We start from the raw sequence: 26,710 nt of genomic DNA, 5'->3' as shown, positions 1-26,710 counted from the left end.
TTAAACAGGTCTTATTAGGACGGAAAAGTAAAAAAGAAATGTCCTAAAATACATCCATATCCTAGAAGCAGGACATCTCCTGAAAGGACTTGATTTGTAGTGACTCCTTTGGCATTTTTCTCAGAGGATCTGAGGTCATTTCCTGTTTGTTATTCCCGATGCTATCTTAGCAGCTGTTTTCCGACCATCCAGGAAGTCCTTTCTTAATTTGTTGTGCCTCCATCACCTCCTCTCCTTTCTTCGTTCTAATTCCTGAAGAAAGCCCGGCACAAAGCAAGCAGGGGCTTATCAGTCAGGGACTTTTAAACATGTTTATTTACAGATCATCAGGGAGCTTGGGAAGAGGCCTCAAAGGAAGCTGCCTGATGGTGTTCAAACCGGGAGCTTCAGTCCCTCAGCGCGGCGTCAGAGGCCGCGCTCTTGTTGCCAAGTTAGATGGTGTCGACAGCCACTCGCAGGGCTTCAAAGAGTAACGTGGCGGCTGAAGATGTGTGACTGCTCACAGGGTCCTAATCTGTTCAGAGGAGGGGGGATCCAATCCGGATCTTTTTCATCCAGCCGCACAGAGACAGGGCTTTTTTCCGAGAGGCCTGCTGTAATACAGTGCATTAGCGAGATAAAGGCCTCTCCTCACAGCTGCCTCATGCTGACAGACTCTTGGAAAAACTGGCTCGGGGTGGATCTGGGAGGATCCTTTCCTTCGCTGCCGCTCTATCTCTTCCACAAGTTTTCTTTCTTTGCAGCCTCACGCTTCCTTTCAAACCCTTGAGCTGGGCCCTCATCTCTTCTATCGTTGTTGCGATAGGGTCTTCTCATGGTTCATAACATGGTGCACTTCACCGCAAAGCCTCAGCCATTTTTTACATTTTTTTCTCAGACACTCAGTGCCTTGAAACACACCTTAACCTCAAATAGGGTGTTTGGTTTGTCAGTCAGAGAGAAAGAAGTGATTTACACATTAAAGAATACATGCATTTTATTCAAGTCCATCTCAAAATGATACTCACATTCCCATATTTATTTAAAAACGTACTTTTTCGTACATTAATCCATTCTTTGACGCTGCTTATCAAGGACATGCATGCAAAAGGCACTGGCGAAGAGGTGGAAACAATTCACAAAGTTTGGGTTAAAGGGATTCAGTCATGAAAAGTGAAAATGAATAATGACAATGACACTTTTTCAGGATCTGTTCCTCAGAGAGAAGGACCTCTTTCAATTGGACTTGCCATGACCCTCATGGTTGCTCCTGTCCAATCAGAATCAGTGTTGGGTCTGTTGTGTCTGTATTTATGGCGTGAGGGAGGCAGAGTGATGGATTGGACTCTTCCCCTCCTCAGTAGACAGGCAGCAGACAAACCAGGACAGGGAGAAGAGGACACCGGGCCAGGGGAGGAAGGGACGTAGTAGAGCTGGAGGGAGGGAGGCCGGGCCCCAGACGTCACATCTGCCACCGCTACTCCCCAGGGGCCTCCGGGGCATGGGAACTGCACTCGTCTCCACCCAAACCCCCTCCCTCCATGCTCCAGCCAGTCCCTCCACGGGCCCGGGACCTGCTCTGCCTGGCTGGGACTCCAGTTCTCCCACTCGTTTCCCTCACTCTGTCACACCACTGTTGTTGTGTTTTGTCTGTTTCCTCGCTTTCTATCAACTCTGTGTGCCTTCACCTTTACAAGCCTGAACAACGACACTGATCAACCACACTGACTCGGTAACTATCGTCTCTGTCTGGCTCGCCGGTGTGTTTTGACGAACACATCTCTGTACATTCACACCTTTTCATCCGTTGTCCCTCAGATCTTTGCATACATATGTTTTGATCTGGCTCCATCTCTCCAGTGCGCTCAAGGTCAAACTGTCTGAGCGTTATAAGCCTTCCTTCAAGGGTTAGAAAGGCCTCAAGTTAAGTAAAGCTAGACCATTTATCAATTAGTTGGTCAGCGGCTATGATTGTCATCAAGTAATCATAAAAAACCCTTTTTGAAGCAAAAATGCCTTGTAGTCTCACATCGCACTCTGCTTCAGCCGGACACTGCCAGCTTTTAGCTTGACTTCAAGGTTGTTTTACATCCACATCTGACGTGCTGTGCAGAAACTGTAGCCTTCACTCCCGAGGATAAGCTCCTCCATCCAGACTGCGAGATCCAACAGCTCTGTGTAGGCGACTACGGGTTTAAGAAGGCGATGATGTAATCGCAGTGTCTCTTGTTCAAGTTCCGACTATGGAGACCCTTGTTCTATTCAGTGAACTCTACATAATAAAGGTGGAAAATGCCCCAACCTTGAGTTATGATTTTAATTTTGTTTTCAAGTTTTCAAGGCCAAGGATGAATTAAAAGACACACCCTTTAATCCGAGAGTCATAAAATCCATTCAAATAAGCCCGTAGTCATAAGGTAGAGCCAACACAATAAAAAAATAGCTCTAGGACTTACTAAAACTAAAACAAATACTTTCTGAGACTTTAGCAGAACTCCTCACTGGAAGCAGCTGGTTGATTTTTCACAAAGTGTACTCAGTGATGTTGTGAAGAGGGTGAACTCACACCTACAGCTCAGTTTATTTGGTCTAAACCACAGTGGAAAAGTTTGTCCTTGCTTTTTTGAAACACGAATAACATCTTTAGCTGTTTGTTTTCTGGACAGAGTTTTGGTAGGCTGCCATCCTGGAGGATGAAAGATTTGAAGAGGCAAAAAAGAGAAAAACTAAGTTGCTGTAACTTCATGCTGCACGACAGACTTGTGTGTGATCTTTCTTGTCATTAACAGTTCATTTTCTCGTCTTTATTGGAGGTAATACACATGAAGAATCAGCTGAATTTAACCTTAATATAACGTTATCTCGTAACCTTAACTGTAACTGTAGCGATCGGATGCCTGCATGGCAACACATTAAAATGTTTTTCAAGCTTGTTTTCTGTACATTGTTGTATAACTGAATCTTCACATTGCTAAAAAGCTAAACACTGCTCTTCTTTATTGACTCAGCTTTTGGCCTCTGTCCAAATGAACCAAACAAAATGATTAAACGCTCTCCACAAACATGCCTGGTGTGAATATACTCCAGCGCTCTGTCACAGTTACACAGGGATTACATGGTTAGACAAGATTTATATATATCAGTTGCAAACAAAACGGCTATTTGTGTCTCATTGTTGCATTTACATGCCAGTTTTGACAGTCAAGGTTACCACGCCGCATTATCTCCTCTCCCTTTGCGTGTCTGGAGTAATACAGCAGTAAAACCCCTGCCAGCTGTTAACAATGGCATGCTGTGTGTGTAAAGACCTCTGCGACAGCTGTGAGCGAGCGTGTGCGCACATACATGTGCAGCAGCTGCTGGCGGCATGTACGTCTTCCACAATCCGGCCAGTGGTCACAGCACAGCAGCCGGCTGCTCACACAGCTCAACACACCGACGTCGCCTTCACACGTTTACGCGCAACTGCTGCCATTGTGTTAGACGAAACTATAATGACAAGAATACACGTCACAGACTTCACACCTCGGCCGGGAATATCTCTGAACGTAACGCGGGCTGAATTTGCTATGACACATGCAACATTTTTCGACATTCTTCAGAGTGTTATTATGAAAAAGAAAAGGAGCGGCGCATGTTGAAGTTTTGGAAAGGAAAAAAATAAACACGCTAATGTTGAGCAGGTGTGTTTACCAGGTTACAACCTTAGTTCACCATTAGCATGCTAACATTTGCTTAGTGGCCCTAAACACAATTAACAGTGCTAGAGTAAGGGATTAGGGTGATGATACAAGATTTTCCTCCCTTTGTGTTAGCATACCTTAGCATTATCATACTTTACATTGACATTAGCATGGTCACTAACAATACAAACAAACGAAAAACTAGAAGTTGTTAGCCTACTTTTTATTTTTTAGGGAGTTAGCCAGTTAGCTTGCTCCTCCGAATGTTTCACCAAAACAAGCATGCACCATATTTTGTGTCAAATGTAAACCTAATGGCGGCACTAAAAGAAAGAAAAGGTTGGGGGCTCAACAAAGTCAATAGGATTAATCACCTCTGAACCGTTCCTGTCTGCAGACTACCGACATTACATGTCAATCTATCCAATAGGCTAACTAGTTTCAGAGATATGTCAGTCTGGATCAAAGTGGAGCTGTTTCTTGAAACATGCTAGCATATTTGAAAACAGACCTTTTCAACTATGAACAGGTCTTCTTACTCTTCTTGGAAAAAGCCTGAAGCCCACTGGAGGAGCCGCTTTCAGTTTGTTTTACAACTTAAGGTTACGTCCCCTCCTCCTCTGCACTGCTTGCTTGGCAGCTGCAGCTGATATTTCATGTAAGTATAACGTTACCTCTTGGATCCACAACAAATTAGCATCAAACAGACGGCAAATACTTGTCACAGCTCAGGTTCCACAAAGCTGCCCCGTGTCACAGTCAGGGCGGTAAACAAGCAGTGCCTCACATGCCACAGTGAGGTTTGTCATGGCCACTCAACACATGTCTGGTACAGTCTGCTGGGACTTGTCGTCAAGCTGAAATCAGTTGCAAATTCAGCTTCGTGTTTGTTTTAGACCTGTATGTAGTCTCAGATTTTGGTTTTGAAGTCCACAGCTAAGTGGGATAAATTGACAGACTGAATGTTTTTTTTCTGAAAATGAAAAGCTGGCTCTTGGCAATCAGACCCACCCTTTTGACAGACAAGTATAGGACAAGATAAACCATGATGGGCCTGTCTCCCAATAAAGCAGGTTTCACAGAGTTGTTCGGAGAACCGAGTAAAATCCCTTATAAGACAGTTTTGCGGTAAATCGGTAGTATTCCTCTTTCAGTCCATCAGCGGACGACTCACATAGGTTCTCTGGTCCCTTTCGTGTCTGTCGTGGCAGCCATTCATGGAATTCAGGCCCGGGACAGACAGATGATGTGTTGAGAGAGATATTAAGCCAAGTCTTAGCGCTCCTGACAGATTTGATACTTCTGACCTGACAGTTATCATGGCTCTGGTGATTAACAAACCAAAGTACCACAGTGTAGATTCAGGACGCAAGCTTCCATAAATGACTATAAGACATTTATAGACTTTGATATATATACATCAAATATATCTCAGATTGCACTTTCAATGAGCATCTTATTAACTACATTTTGAGAAGAGGTAAATGGTCGGCCTTTTATTTTTCAGTGCGGCACTGTTGTTGTTGTTGGTTTGTTGGATTTTTCTCTTTTTCACCCCTCACATTTTAGATCATACTTATTCTTTGTAAAGGTACTTTGTTGCTTTTATGTAACTGGGCGTCAAGTGTGTTTCTGATTTTCAGTGTCTGTTCAACATTATTAGACTTAGAAAATTGAATTCAGGACTATTTTTCTGCCAACAAAATTAATAAACAAGGTAATGGCTGAGTATTTATGCCCATGACATTTGTGAGGAAGGGTTTAATTGGAAAAATGACATGTGACACAATAATCCACTCTAAACTGCATCTTAAAGTCTTTTTTATCTTTCAGTAGCATCCCACGCAGTAGCTCGATTTATGGGCAACATAGGGCCAAAGATTAGACTGACAACAAAAATCATTGCAGCAGAAAACATTTATTAATTTTAACCATTTTAATGATTATCTTAAGGTACAAATATGATGTAATCCATTTCATTCCCATACTTCCAGTCACAAACAACAACTGGTACCTCCCCGCACATCTTGTTAACTTCATTAAAGCACTCCAGTCTGGACAACTTAAACGGTAGCCGTTTGACCTTAGTGTTATTTCTTTGTCGTCCGCCGTTTTGCAGCAAAATCAACTTCTACTTCCTCCTGACAGGCGGGGGCTGAATGTGGGGAACAAACGATATACTTTCCGGAGATTCTTACTCTCGTACACAATCAAGCCTCAATTGCACCTTATCACCTTCAGAAACAATGTCCTCATTCAGGTCCCCGACATACAAGGCACTGTTCCAGCAACAACAGGCAGGCACACACACACACACACACACACATACACACACACACACACAGAGCTGCTCTATTATACTTAGGATTGACTTATATGAATAACTTAGAGGTTAGACTTTGCTTTCACAATCACTGCTACATGGGACACCCTAAAAATGCTATAAACCTGATTAACTTTTTAACCACGTGTTACTGTGAACAGTCAGACACAAGAAGTCCAGCACTTAGAATATTATATATCCTATATAACATGTATAAGATATTGTTATATATCTAAATGTGTGTGAAATGTGTAAAACACCAGCGAATGATATTCTGGTTGATCTATCTGTTTTGCTCTTGGATCACTGATGACTCACTTTGAGGAGTGTCTGCGCAGGTATCATTTCGGAAATCAATGTTTATATACAATGCTGATTTGGCAGTTATGTTTTCAAGCAAACACAAACGCCGCCCTGATTTTGTTTACTGGCAACGTTTAACCGTGTTGACGCGGTGCATGTCTCTGACACACAGAATTTGTGCGGAGAGAGCGCAGGACAGCGTTCGCACTCCCCTGTCTCCTTGGGGTGTTTAGGTTTAGAAAATCTTGTCAGACTAAACATGACATGCCTCATTCTTCAAGTAATGTCGTCTTTTACATCTTCCTCCAACACTGATGTGTGCCTCAACACAACCTTGAAACCGGCCTAGCTTTAATTACTTCGAGCAGCTATTGTATTACTGGGATGGATGTTGGCGGAAATATGAAAAACAATGTCAGATAACATTTAGCAGATTTCATCCAAAAAAAAAAAAAAGTATCAATACACCCACACAAGCTGAGCTTTATGTTGCAGATGAATGATGAATAATTATCATATTTGTATTTTGGCCTCTTCACAATTACAGTGTCATTAATGGCAAAAAAAAATGTACAATAATACAATGCCGTCTTATCCAAATGCCGTTATCGTCTGCACTGCTTCACTTCAGTTCATTCCCTGGCATGATCAGGATAGCAAGCTTTGTCAGTAATCCCAGTTGTTTACCTATTAGCTTATTTTATGGGCTTAACTGTCTCCGTGCAGAATATGAACGGGCTTCCTGTTATGACTTGCATATGAGGATTTTTCCCCGAACTACAATAATTGTAAGCCTCTGGTGCAATGGTTTAACGTCTCCCATATGGCAACGCTGTGCTGTGCCAACACAAGGTCTTCGTCCTCCACCAGGAAATTAAATTAAATGTTGTTGTGCTTGTGAACGTTTGATTTTGACTTGTTTGAGTGAGGCACACATCTGAGTCTGTTTGTTGACATCACCTCTAGCATGCCTCCAGATGAGTGGGAAATAGACCTAATTCATAATCACAAAAAAATAATCAAAACAAAAAAAAAGATAAGTCCTTTGGTCTTTTGTTCGCTTGAGACAAAAAGTGAGCAAAATGAACCAGGAGGGATGCTTCGGCAAAGATGGCATAATTCAGTCCAAAGAGGTTAATACGTCCATGCATTGACCACAGCCGCTCAAGGCTTAGTTTCCATTCCATATCAAACCCCGCAGGGAATCAATGAGGGCCGCAGGGAGATGAAAGTTGACCGAATGCCCCTTTAACAAGGCAGCCTGGTTAATTGCCGTGATGTGGCAGATGGGCCTCGTGTTGATATCAGTGATGACTGTTACAGGAGATGCTGTTGATCTCAGTCGCGTGCATGCTTCTGCTCTTTGACCACACATGGGAGGGAGGGTGATGCTTATTGATAAAAGGGATAAAAATAAATAAATAAATAAATAAACACAACAGGGGGCATCAGAAGGTGGAGAATCAGGAGAGTCGATGAAGAACAGATCTACAGAAAGAATCAGAGAAAGACAGCTTGTGAGGAACAATAGAAACCACTATGAAGAGTGAAGAAAACAAGGCTGTAAGAGAGAGAGAGAGAGGAAGATGAGGAAAGATTGAACCGTGGCGGCGTATGTTCCCGCTTTTTGCCTCCTCAGTAATCCCTGCGTTGAGCAGAGGCAGCTGGGAGATTGGCAGCTGTTCAGTCCCTAATGAGCGACCATCTCCCCGACCCTGCCTCGTCCACTCTTCCTCCCTCCATCCCTCGGTTCAATAAACCCCCTTCACTCTGAACCTCCAGCCTCTCCTCGCCTCACTCCAGCCAGCTCTCCGCAATTAGGAGAAGGACCAAGTATAATTGCGATGAAAGGACGAGAGCCTGTGTGGCCCGAGTCGCCATCGGCTTGACCGCGTCAGAGCCAGACGCTGGGTTGTTCTCGACATTGTCCATCTGCGCACAGTGCGAGGCTTTGTTCCAGACAGAGAGAGGCGATGACCAGTGCACCAGGAGAAAAGAGGGGCTCTGCTCTGCAGAAGACTGCATAGTTATTTAGGGACATTGAGGAGCGTGGCTGACAGCTCCACCATGAGACAATCCACCAGTTGAAGATTGTTACATTTCAAGCAACTACATTAGTTTCCGGTTTGACCAGGCAGGTGGTTATGTGCTAAATTCCACATTTTATATCAACCAATACAGTTGCAAACAGGAGCTGTTTTCAAAAGCACTTTGAACAAAGTGATAGCTGTGACCTGATGGCTTCTTGGTGGCAACAAACTACAAAACTCACACTGTTCTTTTCATAATTCATGTCAGATATCAATGTTAGAGGATTGTTAGGATTCGAGGACTTGGTTAAAATGTCCCATGCTCCATGCTCACGTCTGTTTTGCCACAAGACAGTGGCATTACTTTGACACCTTATATCAGCCAAGTTTTAGGACTTCATGCCGTCTTTAAAAGAGATGTTACAAACTGCGAGCAAGTTCAAATAATTTATCTAAACTCTTGGGATGCATTATGACATACCCTCAATCAATTACACAAGGAGGCTATCAATGCCAGTCCTGAAGGATTCAACAGAGACACAAGGTCATCTGGCAAAAAAAAAAAAAGAAAAAAAAAGTAACTGAGGCGCTGCAGTGGAAGCAGTGGGTTACACTCACTGTTTCTGCTGTTTACCTCGTCCTTGTTAACATTAGACATAATATAATTGTCCCTACTATGATTTTGTCAATGCTTTGATGCCTGCTGTAACTCTGAAACTCAAGAATCTGTTACTTGAACTGGACTTCCTGAATTAAATGAATGTCTCAATGAGGCAACGTGCCATCACCAGCGCTCCTCCATCATTTTGTCACGGAGTTGTTTTTGGTTTGGAAGCTGCAGGTGTTAAAACGGTCAGCAACACCAAGGGGCATACTGATTGCATAGAGTATAACTTTAGATTTTTTCATGTATTTATTCATTTATTTCCATACATTTTTCTTTTATCAGTTTTAATGTGCTGTTATCAATCACGAGCAGTGTTGTAACACTTCTACTCAAGTCATAAAGTAAAATAAAAATGAAGTGCTGCACTGAAATATTACTTTACTTAAAAGCAAGGTCACCCATACAGTACTGGAGTAAAAATCTTTATAGATCTAATAATAAATGTACACCGCTGACATCATTTGTATTTAAGTATCAAAACTACAAATGTACTATAATAAATGTCGCGAGTAAAATGTATTATATACTAATATTTGTTTAAAGAGTCAGAGAATGGGGAAAAAAATCAAGTAAAATTACCTCAAAATTGTACTCGAATAAATGTACATTCCATGACTGATCACCAGATTACTCTTCATGGAGTGTAAAGATGATTTGTCCCTGTTGGACATTCCTGCCCCAGCTGAGTGACTCTGAATGGACTCTAAATCATCACAAGTAAAAATAACCCTCTTTGTTTATCAGCGTGTTTACCTGCTGCTACATGGCTGATTGACTCTGACAGGCAGACATGCGAAAGATCGGGACTGAATTTCTTTCTCTGTTGCTACACAAACATTCAATAACCACATTTACACTCACCTGAACATTTTTACAGAAGTCTGTTATGCAAAGTCTCAGCGCAGTTTAAAGGATAAACACGCTCATGCAAAATAACAGCAGCTGCTTTGCGTGATCGTTAACTCTTTATTCACACAAACCTCGATACGATCATTTTCAGTCCCCTCGAGACACACCGCCGCTTAATATCTGATTGTTGGCATGCATAATATAATAAAAAAAAAAAAAAGTAAATGTGTTTCTGGAGGAGAAAAGTTCAACTCAAAACAGAGTGTAACTTACACCTCTATAAGACTGCAAACATCAATATCGTTTCTCATTTAGGAGTTTTTTTCCCAGGCTCCGGAGGAATTTTGTTCCTGCTTTTTAAAAAAAAAGAAAAGAAAATCTCACTAACGATTGTGTGCAGGGAGAGAAAAAGATATGAGGAGGTTGGTAAACAATAGCCAGTAACCCTCAGGCTTTTTCCTTTGTGCTGCAGGAGCAGAGAGAGGAAACAAACCGTTGACTGAGATGAAACAGGATGACAGGTGTCATGTTATGAACCAGACGGGGGTCTGATGGGCTCAGAGATACTCGGTGGCAGCGGGGCACCTGGGCCAGGAGAAAGTAACCTGAATTACTCAGAGCATGCAGGCGGCAACAAACATCTCCATCGCACGGCGTCAGCATTTACAAAAGCACTCGGGGACAGGGAGCTTCACGGCAGTGGACACAGTGTGGGAAACTGATGAAAACTCTGATTAGAGTTTGTGAGGCTGCTGGAGGTGTGAATCTCACGATCGCCGCTTCCTGGAGAAGGAAGGGGGACAGATTCAGGAAGGTAAAAATGTATTAAGGCTCAAATTGAAAGCCCATGAAATATGAGGGAAAAGGATGACAGGTGCTCCACCCCTCCAACATCGGAGCGAGACACTAAGACATCTCACTTTGTGTCATTTTCTCGACATTTTGTGTCTCTTTCTGGTCGTTTTTTTCTTGTCCTCGTTTTGTATGTTTTTTGTTATGCTGAAGTAAACATGTATGTAACGCTGTGATTCTACCATCTCTCTGAAGTTACAGAGCGCAGAAACAAGTGACGGGGTTTGGGGGTGGGCGGAGTGGCTAAGACAACATTCACCCTATTAACAAGACACTGTATCATCAAAATTATTTTGAAGGCTTTATTTTGAGGTGAAAAAATTACATAATGTCTCTTTAACAATCAGCCCAGTCTGTCTTTGCATTGTTTGCTGTGCTGTTCACAGCCCAGCGCTGGGAACAACAGACTGTTTCCTGTCATGCAGCCCACTCGAGACATCCGATTTCAGCCTCCAGTCTTCTGCAGATGTTGGACAGTGCTGTGAACCGAATCAACCAGGGACTTGAGGCGAGATGTGTTCATGCATGCCAACATGTTTATAGCCGTTTAATAAAGACCAGCAAAGCGGACAAATCTGCTTTATTTAAAAGATGTTACTCATTGTTTGATTTATCGATTAAACAGGAGGTAAACTATATCACCTTTATTTCAGTCACTCGTTTGTTGTCCTATTACAACACTTGGCATTTGTTGGTGTGCTGTCATTGTGATTGATATGCATGAACACATTTTTACAGTGTAAAAGTGACTCAGCTCTGCTATCATCAGTTAAATATGTGTCAAAAATGTAAAAACCAGGTTTGTGACTTGCAAATGCGTTACTGAGGGCATATAGAAACTGTAACTATCAATGTCAATGTTTAAGTCCTAAACAAGACATTTTGTCTTTTGTAAGAAAGTGCTGGTGTAAATTTGACCACCAATGATTTTACATGGAGACTGAGAAAGTATTTCAAAAATAGAAACTCCGTTCATAGAGAAGGAGCCCACACGATTGTAGATTTATGTCGGTACTCTTTGTGGAAACAGGACTGGTTACTTTCTGTTCCAAAACAAGAAATTACCAGTAAGACAAGCTCTGGACACCAGAAAGTCTCTGCACATGTTTAAGTAATCACTGGGTCACATTTTTCAAAAAGCCTGCCACAGAGTCTTGCGTTATGACATCGAAGAGCTTTTATTGCGTCTTGTGTTGCACTGAAAGCCCCCACCACTCACAGAGAACAAACACCCAGAGAGAGGAGAAGGATGGGAACGTTCAATCTGATCGCCTGTCACTCAACAAAAGTACCTTTGACTTGGTGTTGGGAAAACGCTCCTTTGCAATTATGCATTGTTTGGTGTTGTTCACTTGTCCCTTGTTTGGCTGAGAGTGATAAGCAATTTGCAGTTATCAGCAGTAAAAGGTGTAATAAACCTTTTACTTCTCCGGATCGCTCTCATAGCTGCTATTTAGGGATTAATGCCACTCAATTATGTAACCCAGCCGCACTGTAAATTTCCCACCGTTGTAAGATTTGTCTTGTCATGAGAACGAGCCAGGGACAAACAGCTCTAAATGCAGACTACTGTATTTGTGTCTGTTTAGACAGAGGGGATATTCAAGCACCCTGTGAACTGCATGGGAGCCGCAGCCTCAAATAGCTGTTTTCTTCTAAGAGCAGGATTAAGTACATAAGCAAATAGTTACCGGGTCTATAATTCATGTGAGTGCTTCTAAATGTTTGGAAGTGAAAGGGGGAAATCTGAACAAGAGTCAGAGTGTCTTTGATCCCTCGGACCTATAGGTGAGACCTGTGAGCCAAGAGCCTTTTTTTTTTTAAACAAACAAAAAAAAAGGCTAAGGAGCTTAATAGCAGAAAACAAAACATCTACTTCCTCTGCACTGTGTACGTGCCGCTGGGAAAAGCGGCACAGTAGGTGACTCTGTCGGCCGAGGAGGAAGTATGCACTCCATGTGTGTGCACGTTGCTGCTTATCGTCCATTTTGTCACAAGAGCCATTGTTGTGATTTGAGGTTGCTGAGTCCAGGTTTCCATCAGTCAGCTGCTCTAAGGACATTGTGTATGTTATATTATCCGGACGATGAAATATTGTGGAAAATCATTTGTGTAGTGTAGTGTGTTTCATTAATCTTTCATTAAGTGTAGGTTTTTGAAGTTTTAATTTTCTTTGTTCAGAAAGGACGCTGCATCCTATAGAAATCTTGGGTCAAAAACAGGTACGAACAATAGCATCTCCAAAAGAGCTAATACTGCTCTTGTCCACAGGGGCCGCCACAATCAAGACAGAATAAAAGGTACTGTTGCCGCTTTAAGGTGTTCTTGTGCATAAATTTTTGACTGTGTTCACCTGCAAATACAAGAATAAAAGTACTGTTAAAATGTGTATGTAAAGTTTTTGGCCTTCGCTGCTGTTTTGTTTTTCAAGGGGAACCAAAACACGCCCTTCCTGTGCCATGGGAGGAATTAACCTGCTATACCATGAGGAAATGTATGTTGATAGAAAGAATCATGATAATTATTAAGGATGTGATAAGATAAAGGATAAGTCTCAGTGTTTACTATACACCTGCGCCTACACATTCAAATTAAATGAGGTAATTACTGCCTTACAGAAAAAAACCTCCATCAAAGGCTCCCCGCTCAGCCGAATGTGACGTCTCAGAGCTGCGGAAAAAAAAACAACAACAAAAAAAAAACAAAAAAAACGAGAGGTGTGTGAAGTTTTACTCTCCCTTCACACACTCTGTGGTGTTGAGTGTCGAGCTTAAAACCCTCAGGTGCTTCACTGTCCCACAAAACTCCTGGTTTCCCCGCTCTTTGTGTGGCACCGTGTCACGAGCTCCCACGCTGTTCTCATTCAGACACTACACACATTAACAAACAGAGGAGGGCTAATCCTCACCCTTCCTTCCCTTGCCCAAACTACAATTATGAGATTACTCTCACAAACAAGTCCCGCACACACACGCACACACACACACACAGTCTTATTGTCCAAACTTTGTGGAGACATTAAATCTTAGAGAAATAAACCAGAGAGCATCAAAGGCAGGGGTAAACAGTTATTTTCCAGAAAAAATGTTTTGCTTACAAAGATATATAGTGGGAAAAGTAGCGAAAGGAAGACAGCGAGGGCGTTTGTGTGTTTCGCAGAGACTGAAAAAGAAACAGGGGAGAAGAGATAAAGTCCTTTATGAGAGTGAGAGAGAGAGAGAGAGAGAGAGACAGAAAGAGAGAGAGACAGAGAGAGGCAGAAAGTCCCCCTCGGTCTGAGCGGTGACCTTGCACCGGTTAAATCCATATCAGTAACCCCTGGCTCACAGACTTGACATGGAGCTATTTCATTCCCATGACTGGGCTGCAGATATTTACCCACAATCCCACAGGGTCATGGAGCCACTCTGTCCCAGCTGCGCAGTGATACTTTGGCCTTTCACATCATGTCTCCCTGATCACTGCAACATTGGAGGAGAGCAGATATAACATTAGACATGCTAACACTCAACATCTAGGAAACAATCTTTTTTTTTTTTTTTTTTTAACATTTCGTCCTGTCTCACTTTGTGCAAAGTGCTTCAAATGTGCAATAAGTTCGAACTGACAGCTATCAAATTTGTACTCCAAACAAAAAGGGTTGCAGCAATTCACCAGAGTGACTGCTAACTGTAGCTTCGATAAGCTAGTCAGCTCAGTTTGCCATGCAGCTAGCATTCTGGGAGCTTGGAGAACAGGGCAGTGTTAGTGTTTACACCACTGCCACAGGAGCTTTGGATGTGGCTAGCTGATTAGCATGCTAACTTTAGTCGATATCTCTGCAACACAATGAATGGACATCATAACATCAACAATGCTTTTTCCTCATAAGTTTTTCTTTGAAGGTTTTTAACAAAAAATCTCACATATTTCCCCTTTAAATATGTGTGGGATATATTTTGAATACAAAACAGTTTTGATGTAAGCTCGCATAGAATGACAGCAATCGGTTGTGTGACATTTAAGACATTTAGCCCTTTGAAACGTTCTACATTTGGGGGGGAAATGGACATTGGCCATGTAGGCTAACCAACTTCCACTTGGAGAAGAATCGCTTGAGAAGTAGACCTTATTTTTGGTTAATGTTATTTCACAGCCCTGTCTCTGATAAATTCTTTGTAAGTACACTTTGTAGGTAAACACAGCTACTGTGGATTGTGTCTTATAATATTATATCTTGTTTACTGCAAGAAATTCAAAGGGGGATGTTCAGGTTGGATGGTTTGTGGAACAAAAAAAAAACCTCTGATTCAGTTCAGGAGAGATAGTGCTTTTGGTTGATTACAAATTATTATTACGTTTATATTGTGCTTCTATTCACTTATTCACTGACTTTTTGACCTGATGCATTCAAGTCAAAATCACACCCGAAAAACATCCACATTAATGTCTTTTAGAAAAGCTGTTACATTCAGAACAAATGTGTTCAGCACTGAACCACACCCTCACTTTCAAGCGGATAGACTTCAATGGCAGCTCATATTTTACTTTTACCTCTCTTTGCTCCATTTCCTGTCTCTGTCCACAGTGTAATGTCTCAGAAAATGTGTGCAATAACGAGGCTGGGCTCTGTAACTGCGTACAAAGACGAGCGGGAATGCCAAAACTGGGGCAAATGGGGCTGTGACTGGGAAAAGGTGACGCACCTAACTATAATGTTAGGTGGTGGCCCTTATTCTGCAGGAAGTGATTTCACATTGGAGAATATGGTGCCCTTCAGTGACATCAGCATGAAAAAATTGGCATCAATGAATGCATTTTTGTTTGGCAGAGGTAGCTGACTTTTAGGCTCAGCACTGTGACATTCATCAAGATTATCTAGTTGGAGGCTCATGCTTGAGTTAGCCTCCACTTGAGACAACACAACAGGCCTTTCATGGTACGCCTATTCAATCTGGTCTATTTTTATATTTCACTTGAAGTCAATTTAAAACTGCAGGAAAAAGTGGATTAAAGTTGCTTAAACTGCCCCTGGGAATTAAACAAGCCTGGACCTCTGACACATGGCAAAGCCACTGGGTGTGTGGGAGTGAATTACTCCTGACTGGCAGCAGGGCAAACAGGGAATGAGAGACTAAAAGAGAGGAATGGGTGTGTGGAAGCGGAGACTGAATGACATCAAGATGGTAGAAACGGAAACAAACGTAAAAGGGATCCTGGGGAAGAAGAAACCCATTATGAAAGATGGAAGGTGGACGATGGATGAAGGAGAAGTGGCGTCCCATGGGAAACGCTAATAAGGGAAAGGCCATATAGTTCCCAAACTCACTCAAATGACGCCTTTTTTTTTTTTTTTCCAGGTTGCACTTAAGGCAAGTAGCCTGAGTGTAATGTTGGGAAGCTAATATTTTAAAAGTAACACATAATCCCCTTGAGAAGTTTTTTTGCATCCTCAAAACGCGGCCTCTGATATCACTTTTTCCATCCCTTAAACTCCACGTTCCGGCAAAAATAGCTTTTTTATTTTTTTTGCATCGTGCTTGAGACTTCACACGACACAAGGAGCGGGATATTTTTCACAGTAGACGGAGCACATAAAGGGTGGTATGCAGAGGGAGTAAGAGCTCTCTCTGCGGTAATTATCAAATATTTAAGGAACAAAGGATTGGTGTTCTCTGCCTTCCTGGGAACAGTGGCTCGGAGGTGTGTCACACCATGTCTTAAGCCACAAAATGCTAAATGCATTCCTGTGAAAGGGGAATCTGCAGTGTGCTGGGAAGTCACAAATGAATTGTGTTTTTGCAATATCTGGAAAGAGGGTGCCATCTTTTTTTTTTATTTACAAAAACCAATAAAAAGCAGCTTTTTAGTTTTGAAGTCATTCTAATGGCCTTTCATTCCTGTGCGTCTTTGTTTGTGACTGCACCGTTCATTTTGAGATATGATAATTTACAAAATTAAAATCTACAAAATTTAAATTGCAAAAAACAGCTGAGTAAATTGTATTTTCACCCCAAATGTGAAGATTCCAAATGTCATTACAACATCAACAGGAAACTAAAGGGAGAAAAACTTACTTGACAAAATAATAAAGTGTGATAATGTGATTGAAAGCCCTTGTTGTCAGAGCAGCATTGTTTTACAGTTTCTTTCAAAACCATTACAAAGCACTGTTTCATTCACTGTGACGTCACCCGGTGTTTTTGTTGAAACTGTTTTGAAGCTTTGAGGCTGGCAATATGTCCGTCACCACATACTGTGGATTCTCCTGCTTTACCTGATCTTTGCTCGTGTGATCTATGAGTTCCCACTAACTTGACTGAAATTTTTAAAGACCGTAAATGTGGCAGGGACAGCTTTTCAATGAGGCGATTGGAAGGAAGATTCACTGTGTTCCAAAAAAAAGCAAAGAGGGGAAGCAGGAGGAGGAGAAGAGCCGGAGTAACTGCAGCAAAATGGATGCAGGAGCAGCAAACACTGGTACAACTTTGTCTTTGGGAGTTTGGTTCAACCCCCCCAGTAAACAAAAGGAGGAAGTGGCCCTGTGTGACTGGCTTGCCGGGACTTCCTGTTTGTGATTATATATCCAAAAACAGAACCAGGGTCTCTGGACCTCCCACGAGTGCGTGTCACTCAGGGCCGGAGAGCCACTGACCCGCTGCGTCTGGCTGTCCACACATTGTGCTTGCGTAGCCAGGGCGCCACAATACTGGGAAGCAGCTGCCGTGGACATAAAAGTGACAAATGTATGTTGATAATGGGACGAAACACACAAGCTATCATTAGAGCAATTAGCTTAATGGGCAGTAGCACAGGATACTGTCCTAATGGGATTTTAAATTGCCGGATCAGTGCTTTTGACAGGTTAACAGTTTGACCTCATTCACATAAGATGGAAAAATTAGAGAGCTGTGACTCAGTTTCCTAGTAGTCACTAAATATTTCTAAGTTGTTGTTCAAGTCTGCGCTACATTCAAATATTTGGAGACTAGTATTATAAGTATCAACAGACGTAAATGGAGGGAAGTACATTTACTGATGAGAGTTACTGCAGTTCAAGAACTATACTCCTGAGTATTTCCATTAAAGCTACTTACCACTTCTGCTTCACTAGAATTTGGACAAATATTTTACTTTTTAGTCCACCACGTCAATATTAATGACTAGTTAGTTTTCAGATTCAGATTGCTGATACAAAATAGTAGGAGGAAGTCAATCACTCATTTCTAAGAAAGATGCTAAAACTGTGAATATTACTACAGATTTTATATAATGTAATTGTGCATACATGCATCCCAACTAAAGAAGAGCACATGTAACAGCTCCACTATCCACTTATTTTATGCACCTAAGTTGACATTTCTAGCAACACTGCTCTTCTTTGACCAGTCAGATGGTAACCCTTTAATTAAATAAGTGGATGTAACCTTAACAGTGGAGTGTTTGAACTGTTTCTTTTTTTTGTTTGCTTCATGATCTTTACATACTCAATACACAAGAAGCGCAAGACAAATGATCAGGGATATAGAAAAAAATTTACCACATGTCGCTACTGTTGACCCACTACTGGAACTGTTTTACCTTGATATGATAACTTCAGAAATATTGATGTTCAATACCATGTTTGATACTGTACTACAGGGAAACATTGACACAGCAATGAGACAAAAAGATAGATACAACAGGGCTTGTGCACTCCGACAACATTAGGAGGCGGGTCTATGTGGGCACAGCAGCAGTGTGTGAGTGTTGAAACACTTTCAAATAGTCAGTATTGATCTTCATCGATGTTTTTTATATTTTTGCTGACACTAGTTGCTACTCAAATTAATTCAAGGTACAGATTTTATGTAAATGCCACTGAATGTCAAAGAGGTAAACTCTTTTTTTAGACGTCATGACTCTGATATTGACGTGAGCACAATTTACACGTCAGGAAGACAGAAATATTGATAGTTAGCTCAATGAAAATATTCTTATTGATAGATATCTTTATTCTTACACCTACCACACATGAAATAGCCACCAAAAGAGACTTCAGAGCGGAGTTCATCAAAGTATCCAATCCAATCCAACAATACATGTGCTGCGAAGGCTCTCATCAGCCACCTTCCCTTAACCTTGCAGGAAAGCAGGAGCCACAGACCCTCGCCTGCATTTCCTCACATCGGGCAACATAATCTATGATTCAACAATAAAGTCAGTAAAAGCTTCTCCCAGATAAGAACAATACAGCTACACCAGGATACATTAATCCGCGTTTGAAACACTAAGGAAATAATAGGACCGCAATACAATGGCCTATTTTCCTTCCCTCAGGTATGCTTTGTGTCGTAGTGGACACCACGCTTGTTGTCTGAGGTGGATGTGATGCAGATTTTAACAATAAATCAAACGGCTGGTGTTGGAGGCTTGGCCTTGAACACACCGACTCTGTTTGCTGGGAAAAGGAAATACAGACAAAAGATCTGATCGAGCTTTTGTGCAGAAGTCGTCTGCATTGCTTTTATTCAATTATTTGAAATAATGAGAAAAAAAAATGTGAGAGGATGATTCACGTTGCTTCACAAATACTTGGAGCCAACCCAGTGCCGACACGTTATCCATCCCAGAACCTCAAAACAGAACGCCCAATAAGTGTTAAGTATGGATGGCTATTTCCAGTTAGAAACTACGACACAGACTCATCATTTAATTGGGTAAATCTCTGTGATGTCTCCAGTGAAGTTTCTGAGGAAGAAGATCTGAAATGTAAATGATGTAAAGTAAAGTGGAAGTCTTTGGGTTTTGGATTATTGAGTACATGGAATTAGACATTTTACATAAGTTAAGGTTCTGGGAAATTAAAATGGGGATTTTTAGGATTGTCCAACATTTTTCAGACCATAATTGAGAATATCGATGGCAGATTAACCATTATTTAAAATAAATAGTTAGTCACAGCCCGACTAGGATGTTTGCTGAAAATAACCATGTTGTCAGTGTCAGTGAGAGAAACGCTTTCTTTAAAACCATAAAAATATACTTAATATCTGAAACTTCAGTTGAGCTGCTCTGCATTGTGAAGTTTTGGATCAAATTAACTTTAAGCTTTGTTGGTTGCACTGTTAAAACAATCATCAGTATCTCTTGCATAGGAGGCAGGAAGATGAGGACCTTTTTAAGTGGTAAATGTAAAAAAAAAAAACTCAAAAGAAAACAAAAGAAGAAAGATAAAATCAGTAATGCAGTGGTGCAGTGTAGACCACGCTGTTCCTTGTCCTACACAGATCTTAATCCACACTAGACCCAAACAATCTTGTCCGGCTAATGAGAGTCCCTCAGGGGACGAGAGGGTACGAGGGTCAGTTCTCTCCCCATCCATAAAGCTCGTTACAGGCCTGTGAATGAGTAAGTAGTAAACAAGACTGTGTAATTAGAAATGGCTCGGTGATACTAAAGAAAACGGGACCGCAGGGATCTGAAGAGGCTACTTGTGTGGATCCTCCGGGGCCCCTCAAGATGCTCAGCGAACATCTGCGGGAGAGTCTCAGACATGAGATGGAGCCGTCAACACAACAGTTGTAGAGGACGAATCGGCGCTCGGGGGCTAAACTGTGGAGGCTGGTGTGTTGATGGGCGAGGGGGATTAGAGCAGCTCAGTTTTCAGGGGTCATTTACTGTAAGTGTCGGCGAGAAAACTGTCACACCCTTTCGAGATGAGCTACACAGACACTAAACACGTCCGACTGTGTGTGTGGTGTCAAGCGTAACTGCGAAGAGGACAGTTGTTCACACTTGTGTTAATGGGTATACGAGCTGTTTGAGTCACTTGTGTTCACAAGGAGAATCTCCCCTGATGGTCCTTCACGAGCGTTTGACAGAAATTGACACTCCAAGAGGCTGCTTTTTCTTTCCACTTGAACGGTTATAGTCAAAAGCGCTAAAAACACATTTAAAATATCTGTATCACATTTTGTGGTGTTTTTGGTTTATTTAATGGTTGTTCTTTTTTTTTTATTCTCTCTGGCCACACCAAGCAGACGCATCATATCACGATGTTTCTGTGAACATTCTAACATGAATCTGTATCTGTTGAATGTCATCAGGCGTTCTGCCAAAATGGTAAAAATTTGAAAACCAACAGGTAAAAGCCACACGAGGAGTAAATACGTTGCATTAAAATGATGAAATAATACCATAAAAGGTGCACTATGTAACTTTTGTAAGCAATCGTTTTGGTTTATAGCCCAGAATTCTTGAACTGTAGGACTTCTAGATGGGCAACGTGCTCCTTGGCTGCATGTTAATTCTTGCAAACTGCTGTTCCTTGTACCCGTGCTCTCTGTGCTTAGGCCTGTAAAAAAGCTGCATGATGCACTTTAAACAGTGTTTAAGATGCCCGTTGTCCACAGCTGTCCCCTCCAATTCTGTCATATCAGATGCACAGATACAAGCCCAGCACTTTGCATGACAGTAAGTTACACAAACGTGTCCCGACTTGTCCCTTTGCACACCACATCTGCTGATGCAGGCTGCCCGGCGCCCACCCACACTCCGTCTCAAAGGCGCAACAGAGGATCTTTTATGCAAAGTGTTATTAACATTGTACATTCATGTTCTGCAGTGCGGGCAGCCGTTAAACAAGTTTATATTATGTCATCAACACAGCAAGCGGCCAAAAAATGAGGAGTTAATGGATACATGAATGATTATGTGCCACAGTCCTGTGGCCATTTAAAAGCTTGAAAAGTGCCTCAGTAACTGCTATAATTGAGTCATTGTTTTATACATGGAAACTGGAACGTATTCTCTGTTAGAGTAGACTTGATCTTCTAATAGTATACAAAGCAGTACATAAAGGTGTCAGTAAAACAAGGTTTTGAGATCACAGAATAACTTAAGAAAAAAAATAACATGGAAAACATGTTTTTTACTTATAAGTTAGGTACCGTTTTAACATCTGACTGGGAACTATGACTTCTTATTCTCATCATCATGACTGACTGGCATCAATTACATGGTCCTTGATAAATAAACTACAACCCAAACTCATTGCAGGCTAATGTAGTCAGCACCAAAACTTCCTTTTGTGGGGCTTTAATAGAGCTTTGATTGTACCCATAATGCATTTCTGAAGACACTTTAGCACCACCTGATAAACTTATGCATGTACTGTAACAGTTCTTATGTATTTTAGTGTGTAATTCAATATGTTATATGTTATATGATGCAGAAGAGGAAGTGAAAAACAGAGAACAGTTTTACTGAGGGCGATATCGTTGATTCATATTCATATCAGTCTTATTCCTTTAAAGGTCCAATCCACACATATTTACCACATGAAAATACGTTATTATGAACAATAATTATGTCTTACAAGGTCTTTAAATCACATGTACTCTTTCTCCCTCATTAAAAAAGCATTTCTTATTTCAGAAGTTAAACGGATGTTTCCCACATTGCGGAAAGTTCCACTCTCAGTGTATGTGCCGTGCAGGTTTCACATTTCCAAACCAAACTTGTATCATTTACAAACTGGACGATAATTGTCTCCCAAATCAGTTGTGAGCTCTCAAACTCATGTTCATCCCCTTTTTTCAGATGGCTAAAATGCATAGTATAGCTGCACGAGGAGTGCAGATTCATTTAATCCCATTTTAACGCAACAAAATGCAACTCCCAGCATCCGACCTGAGCTGCCTACCCAAAGCATCTGTTTTTAAAGTTCTGGGGACGAGACTCAACAATGAATCTGTCTCCAGGTAGTTGAATTTTGTGTATGTAATCACCATGAAGTGTTGCGTTTCTATCATACCAGAAAACAGCATCTCATTTGCATGAGATGTAATGTTATCCCTCATTAGATGGCTAGCGGGATACAGATCATAGCTTAAACCCACAATGTCAGACTATAATAGTTATTATAATAGTTAATGTTATTTAAAAGGATGAGGGCTGATGGACTCTCAGACAGATAATACTGTATATTTTCTGTGATATGATCCAGTCCCGAGCAGCTGTCTCTGTTTTTTGAGGCCGATAAAGTCTCTCCATCTGTGCTGCGCCAGTCGAGGGGTCAGACCCCAACCCCCAGGTCAACACAATGAGGAGGAAATCAACACAAATCCTGTTTACTCGCCACCTCACAATGTGATACAATAAACACATTTCCCCCACTTCTCCTAACAATGAACAACAGCACAATAAGGTTTTCAATGAATTACAGCTTTTATAAGCTAATGTCTAATGGAGGGAGGAATGAGTAATAGTTTGGTAATGTTTTGTTATAATTGCCACAACCGACGTGGAGCAAAGCAGTGATCTTAACACGGCGCAGCAGCAGGTTATTCACCCGGGTGATGACCGAGTGTGAGGTAGTCAATAAGTGTAAACTGATACAACCAAAGAGAGATCAGGGTCGAAGCTCAGGCTGACCCAGCCGACATGAAAGTGTTTAATATGTCAAGTGGGGCCACGCGACCATCTGTTCATTTTTCCAACAGGAGATATAAAGTTGGTGTTTACAGGTAAAGAAGAGTAGAAGCAGCATTCTCAGAAAACTGTGAAAATACTCTTTTCAAACTTTCAAACGACACTGTAATCCTTCCATTTGTCAGAGAAATTCAAAGTCAAGATCGCCAGATTTGGGGATACATGGTTTGCACTGTGTAGCTTGTAAACTGTAACTAGTAATAAAAGCTGCATGATAAATGTAGTGGAGCAAAAAAAAAGTATAAAGTTGCATAAAATAATAAATACTCAATTCAGGTCAAGTCTCACTCAACTCAGCACCAGAGACTCTCCCTCCCCTCTCTGTGATGTTATGTTTTTGAGTTTTGTTTTCCCTCGATCTCCAGTCAACAATACAAGCACATAAACATCCAGCAGTGGCGATCACCTCCATGGATCGCTGCTGCAGTCAGGTTGATAAACAGGAGGCAAGATAAATCCACTTTTTAATAACAGAAGTTTCACCGAGCTCTCCTGCCGTCGGTGCAATGCAATGTCTGTCTGCACCGTTTCGGGACAAATTAAATGTCCAATTTCAACTTTTTTTTTTTTTTAAACTGTAGATTCAAAGCAGAAAATAAAACCAGATGTCATCCTTTTACTCTAAGTGCTTAAATCACTGATTGACTGACCTAAAATCTAGGTGCCTAATCTAATAGCCAAACAGCCAAAGCTGATTATAAGATAACCAGCCTGATACATTCACATCACAATACCCATACAGTTCTGCCTTGATTGGACTATAATCGTGTTATAAGTGCACCTGTAAATACAGATCATTTCACTGTAGCCTCCACCTCCCGTGCTTAACAGTTCCTATCCATCGCTGCCTCTTCCAGCACTCCTACGCTCTGTCTGCCCTCAGGGTTTAAACGTCTGCTTCATTTTTTCCTTTTTTTTTTTTCTTTCCTTTTTTGCTCTCTGGCAGCTGTTTTACCTGTAACGTCCCTGGCAGAGTCTCTGTGTGTAACTCTGAGGTCTATCATGAAAAAAAGTGTCTGTGTTGAAAGAGACAGTTGCCACCTACGTGTGGTTCACGATCCCGAAAGACAGCCTCAAGAACGTTTATCCTACGCTAATCTCAAAGTGATCTACGAAGATGGAGTTTCAGAGCAGCTCAGTCAGTGCTCTACTGTATCCCTATAAACGATGTCTATGAAAAGTTTTCACCACCTTTGGACAATTTTATGTTTTATTGTTTGACACCACTGAATCAAAGAAGATTTTAATGTGGCTTTTTGATGATCAAACACAATGTTTGTTTTCTCCTCATATCGTGCAGCTCTGTGTTTTGCAAAGTAATGAAAAGTACAGCAGTGGTTCAACTACTGACTCTGTGTTTTGTCTCCCTGCGCATGACAGCAGTTACCTGTGTGAAGCTGCTCGTACTCCGTTCTCAAACCACCTTACAGGAATCTGCTCCTCCATCTGCTGACTCTGCAGGCTGGCCGAGTGAAAACTTATGAGACCCACTGTCAGCATTCATTTATCGCTGTAGATCCTATCTGCTGACAGGCTGGTTCTCAGGCTGCGTCAGGCTGCGATACCCTGATGCAGGACCGAGTTGGACTAAATGACACAAACAAAGACAAAGCTTGAGTTTCTGGATCCATGCTGCATGAAGTCAGTTTGGTTTCTGGATCCATTTACTGGAATTGTGTCTGTTTTCATGCAAAGAACATAGCAAGAATACAGAGTTTTGCCCAGTAATATACATGCTTGAAAAAACCCAGCTACACAAATGTTTTCATATACTTTCCCATACTTCTGGAAGCGAACGTTTTATGTTTTCTACATTCATGCTGAAGTAGGTGCTCATCTGAGTGACTGTAGCTATTTGGAAAAAAATTCATGTCAGTTCAACATGAAACAATTTTTTTTTTCCGAGTAAATAAAGTCATATTTTGCCGTAGTTAAATTGAAATACTGTTTAGTTTTATGTGAAACCGCTCAGTGAACCACATCGTCTCACTCATCACACGTTGCCAACACCAATATGGCCGTCAACTTGGCACAGAAAACGTACAAAAGAAGACGATAATCACAATGAAACTGACCATATTAATAGCTGCAGTTCTGTGAAAGGAGCCTTTGTCGTTTCTTTGCGCAAGCTAATAAACAGGAGCAGCTCTACAAGGTTTGAGTGAAGGTCACTGAGGCAATAGTTGGCTGTGTCATCTTTACAATTACACATTTTCACTCCTTATTTCAGTCGTATATTTTCACTCTTCTCTACGATTAGCTTTATGACTAACTGTGACTTGGAAAATGACTTTTTAAATCTTAAAAAAAACACTGATGTGTGATTCATGTCACAATTCAAACAAGATAAAAAAAATGTTTTGTCTCTCTCGAGTCACTACAATTCAAAGTTTTTTTGAAATAATGTCCCATGAGGTCCACTGGAAGAGACTTCAGCTCCTTATTAACATAAAGTATAATAATAATAATAATAATAATAATAATAATAATACTATATAAACATAATACATACTTTTAGCATAATGACGATTAGCATAAAATAGGCTACCACCACTAGCAAGGCAAACAGTTTTACTCTTTAAATAAAGTTTTATTTTCAAGAATAAAAAAGCATTAACTGCTGACTTAACTTATCTAATGTCTCTCTGTTTAGAGTCTTAACTTCAAGAAGCTCACCCTGAAAGCTAACTTTTTTAAAGACATTACAGACAGGTGGGGTGACATCAGGCGCAGACTAATTGCTGGACTGATGATTCAGAACTCGTTAATTAATCAGTCACTACGTGTGGGAAAAACGCCCGGGAACCATATCTTTTCATCAAGTTGTACAGCTTGTGCCTGTCTGGGTTTCCAACCGTGTGATTGTCCCAAGTGTGTGTGTGTGTGTGTGTGTGTGTGTGAGAGAGAGAGAGAGAGAGAGACAGAGAGAGAGAGAATAACGCCCCTCGAGCAGCGGATGGAGTGAGTGCGTCCCTCAAGTCATTTCCAAGCCGGGATCTGAAGTGACAACATCCCATGCTCGGAGTTCACAGACAGACGCGCTCTACTTTCTCTGTGTGGATTTTACTCCTCAAAGGATGAACTGAAAGTTTTTTTTTTTTTACCTGACGGAGAGGGAAGACACCATATCGGATCTATGAGAAAACCCACGTGGATTTATACAACCATTTTTAACCAGAAGGAATGCATATTTTCTTTGTCAAACTAACTTTGTTGTTGTCGCTGATAGCACTAACACGAGGTGAGTGGCGGGGCTCGGTGGGGGGTTCCACTCCTGGGTAGTTCACTGCCCTCAAGAAAGTGTGGTTTCTTTATTCTTCTCTTTGGAGTTTGAGTTGAACTTGTTGCATTCAGTTGCTCTGTAAAAAGAAACGCTGGACTCAAACTTGAGTGTGGCGAATTTTCACCCAGAGGCTGTTTTTTTTTGACTCATCCTTCAGGTTTACAGTTAATTCACATGTAGTTTTATATCTTACCACTTCAAGCACCTGTTGGCATTAATCCTAAACCTGTCTTTTCTCCATATTTTTTTTCCCCTTTACAATGCCCTGGCAAGCTGTTGCTCACCTGT

At 41.4% G+C, this 26,710-nt stretch overlaps 1 protein-coding gene and 1 long non-coding RNA gene across 3 annotated transcripts in view; one reads left to right on the top strand and one right to left on the bottom strand.

The window, feature by feature from the left end:
- Window positions 1-10,895: 10,895 nt before the first annotated feature.
- Window positions 10,896-26,378, bottom strand: LOC119019492. Its single transcript, XR_005075065.1, has 3 exons — window positions 26,244-26,378; window positions 24,527-24,726; window positions 10,896-14,147 (listed from the first exon to the last, which is right to left on the bottom strand). It is a non-coding gene; the product is annotated as an uncharacterized LOC119019492 (long non-coding RNA).
- Window positions 26,113-26,710, top strand: part of LOC119019490 (neurogenic locus notch homolog protein 1-like) — a 42,969-nt gene continuing 42,371 nt past the window's right edge. For both annotated transcript variants that reach the window (XM_037098134.1, XM_037098133.1), the window contains exon 1: window positions 26,113-26,380. In XM_037098134.1, the coding sequence (XP_036954029.1) occupies window positions 26,323-26,380 (58 nt within the window). In that variant the 5' untranslated portion in view covers window positions 26,113-26,322. The remainder of the gene's footprint in view (window positions 26,381-26,710) is intronic.

Source organism: Acanthopagrus latus, chromosome 5, assembly GCF_904848185.1.
Source record: "Acanthopagrus latus isolate v.2019 chromosome 5, fAcaLat1.1, whole genome shotgun sequence".
Classification (NCBI taxonomy): domain Eukaryota; kingdom Metazoa; phylum Chordata; class Actinopteri; order Spariformes; family Sparidae; genus Acanthopagrus; species Acanthopagrus latus.
The sequence above is the reverse complement of the archived record's forward strand: the minus strand, read 5'-3'. Positions and strand labels throughout refer to the sequence as shown.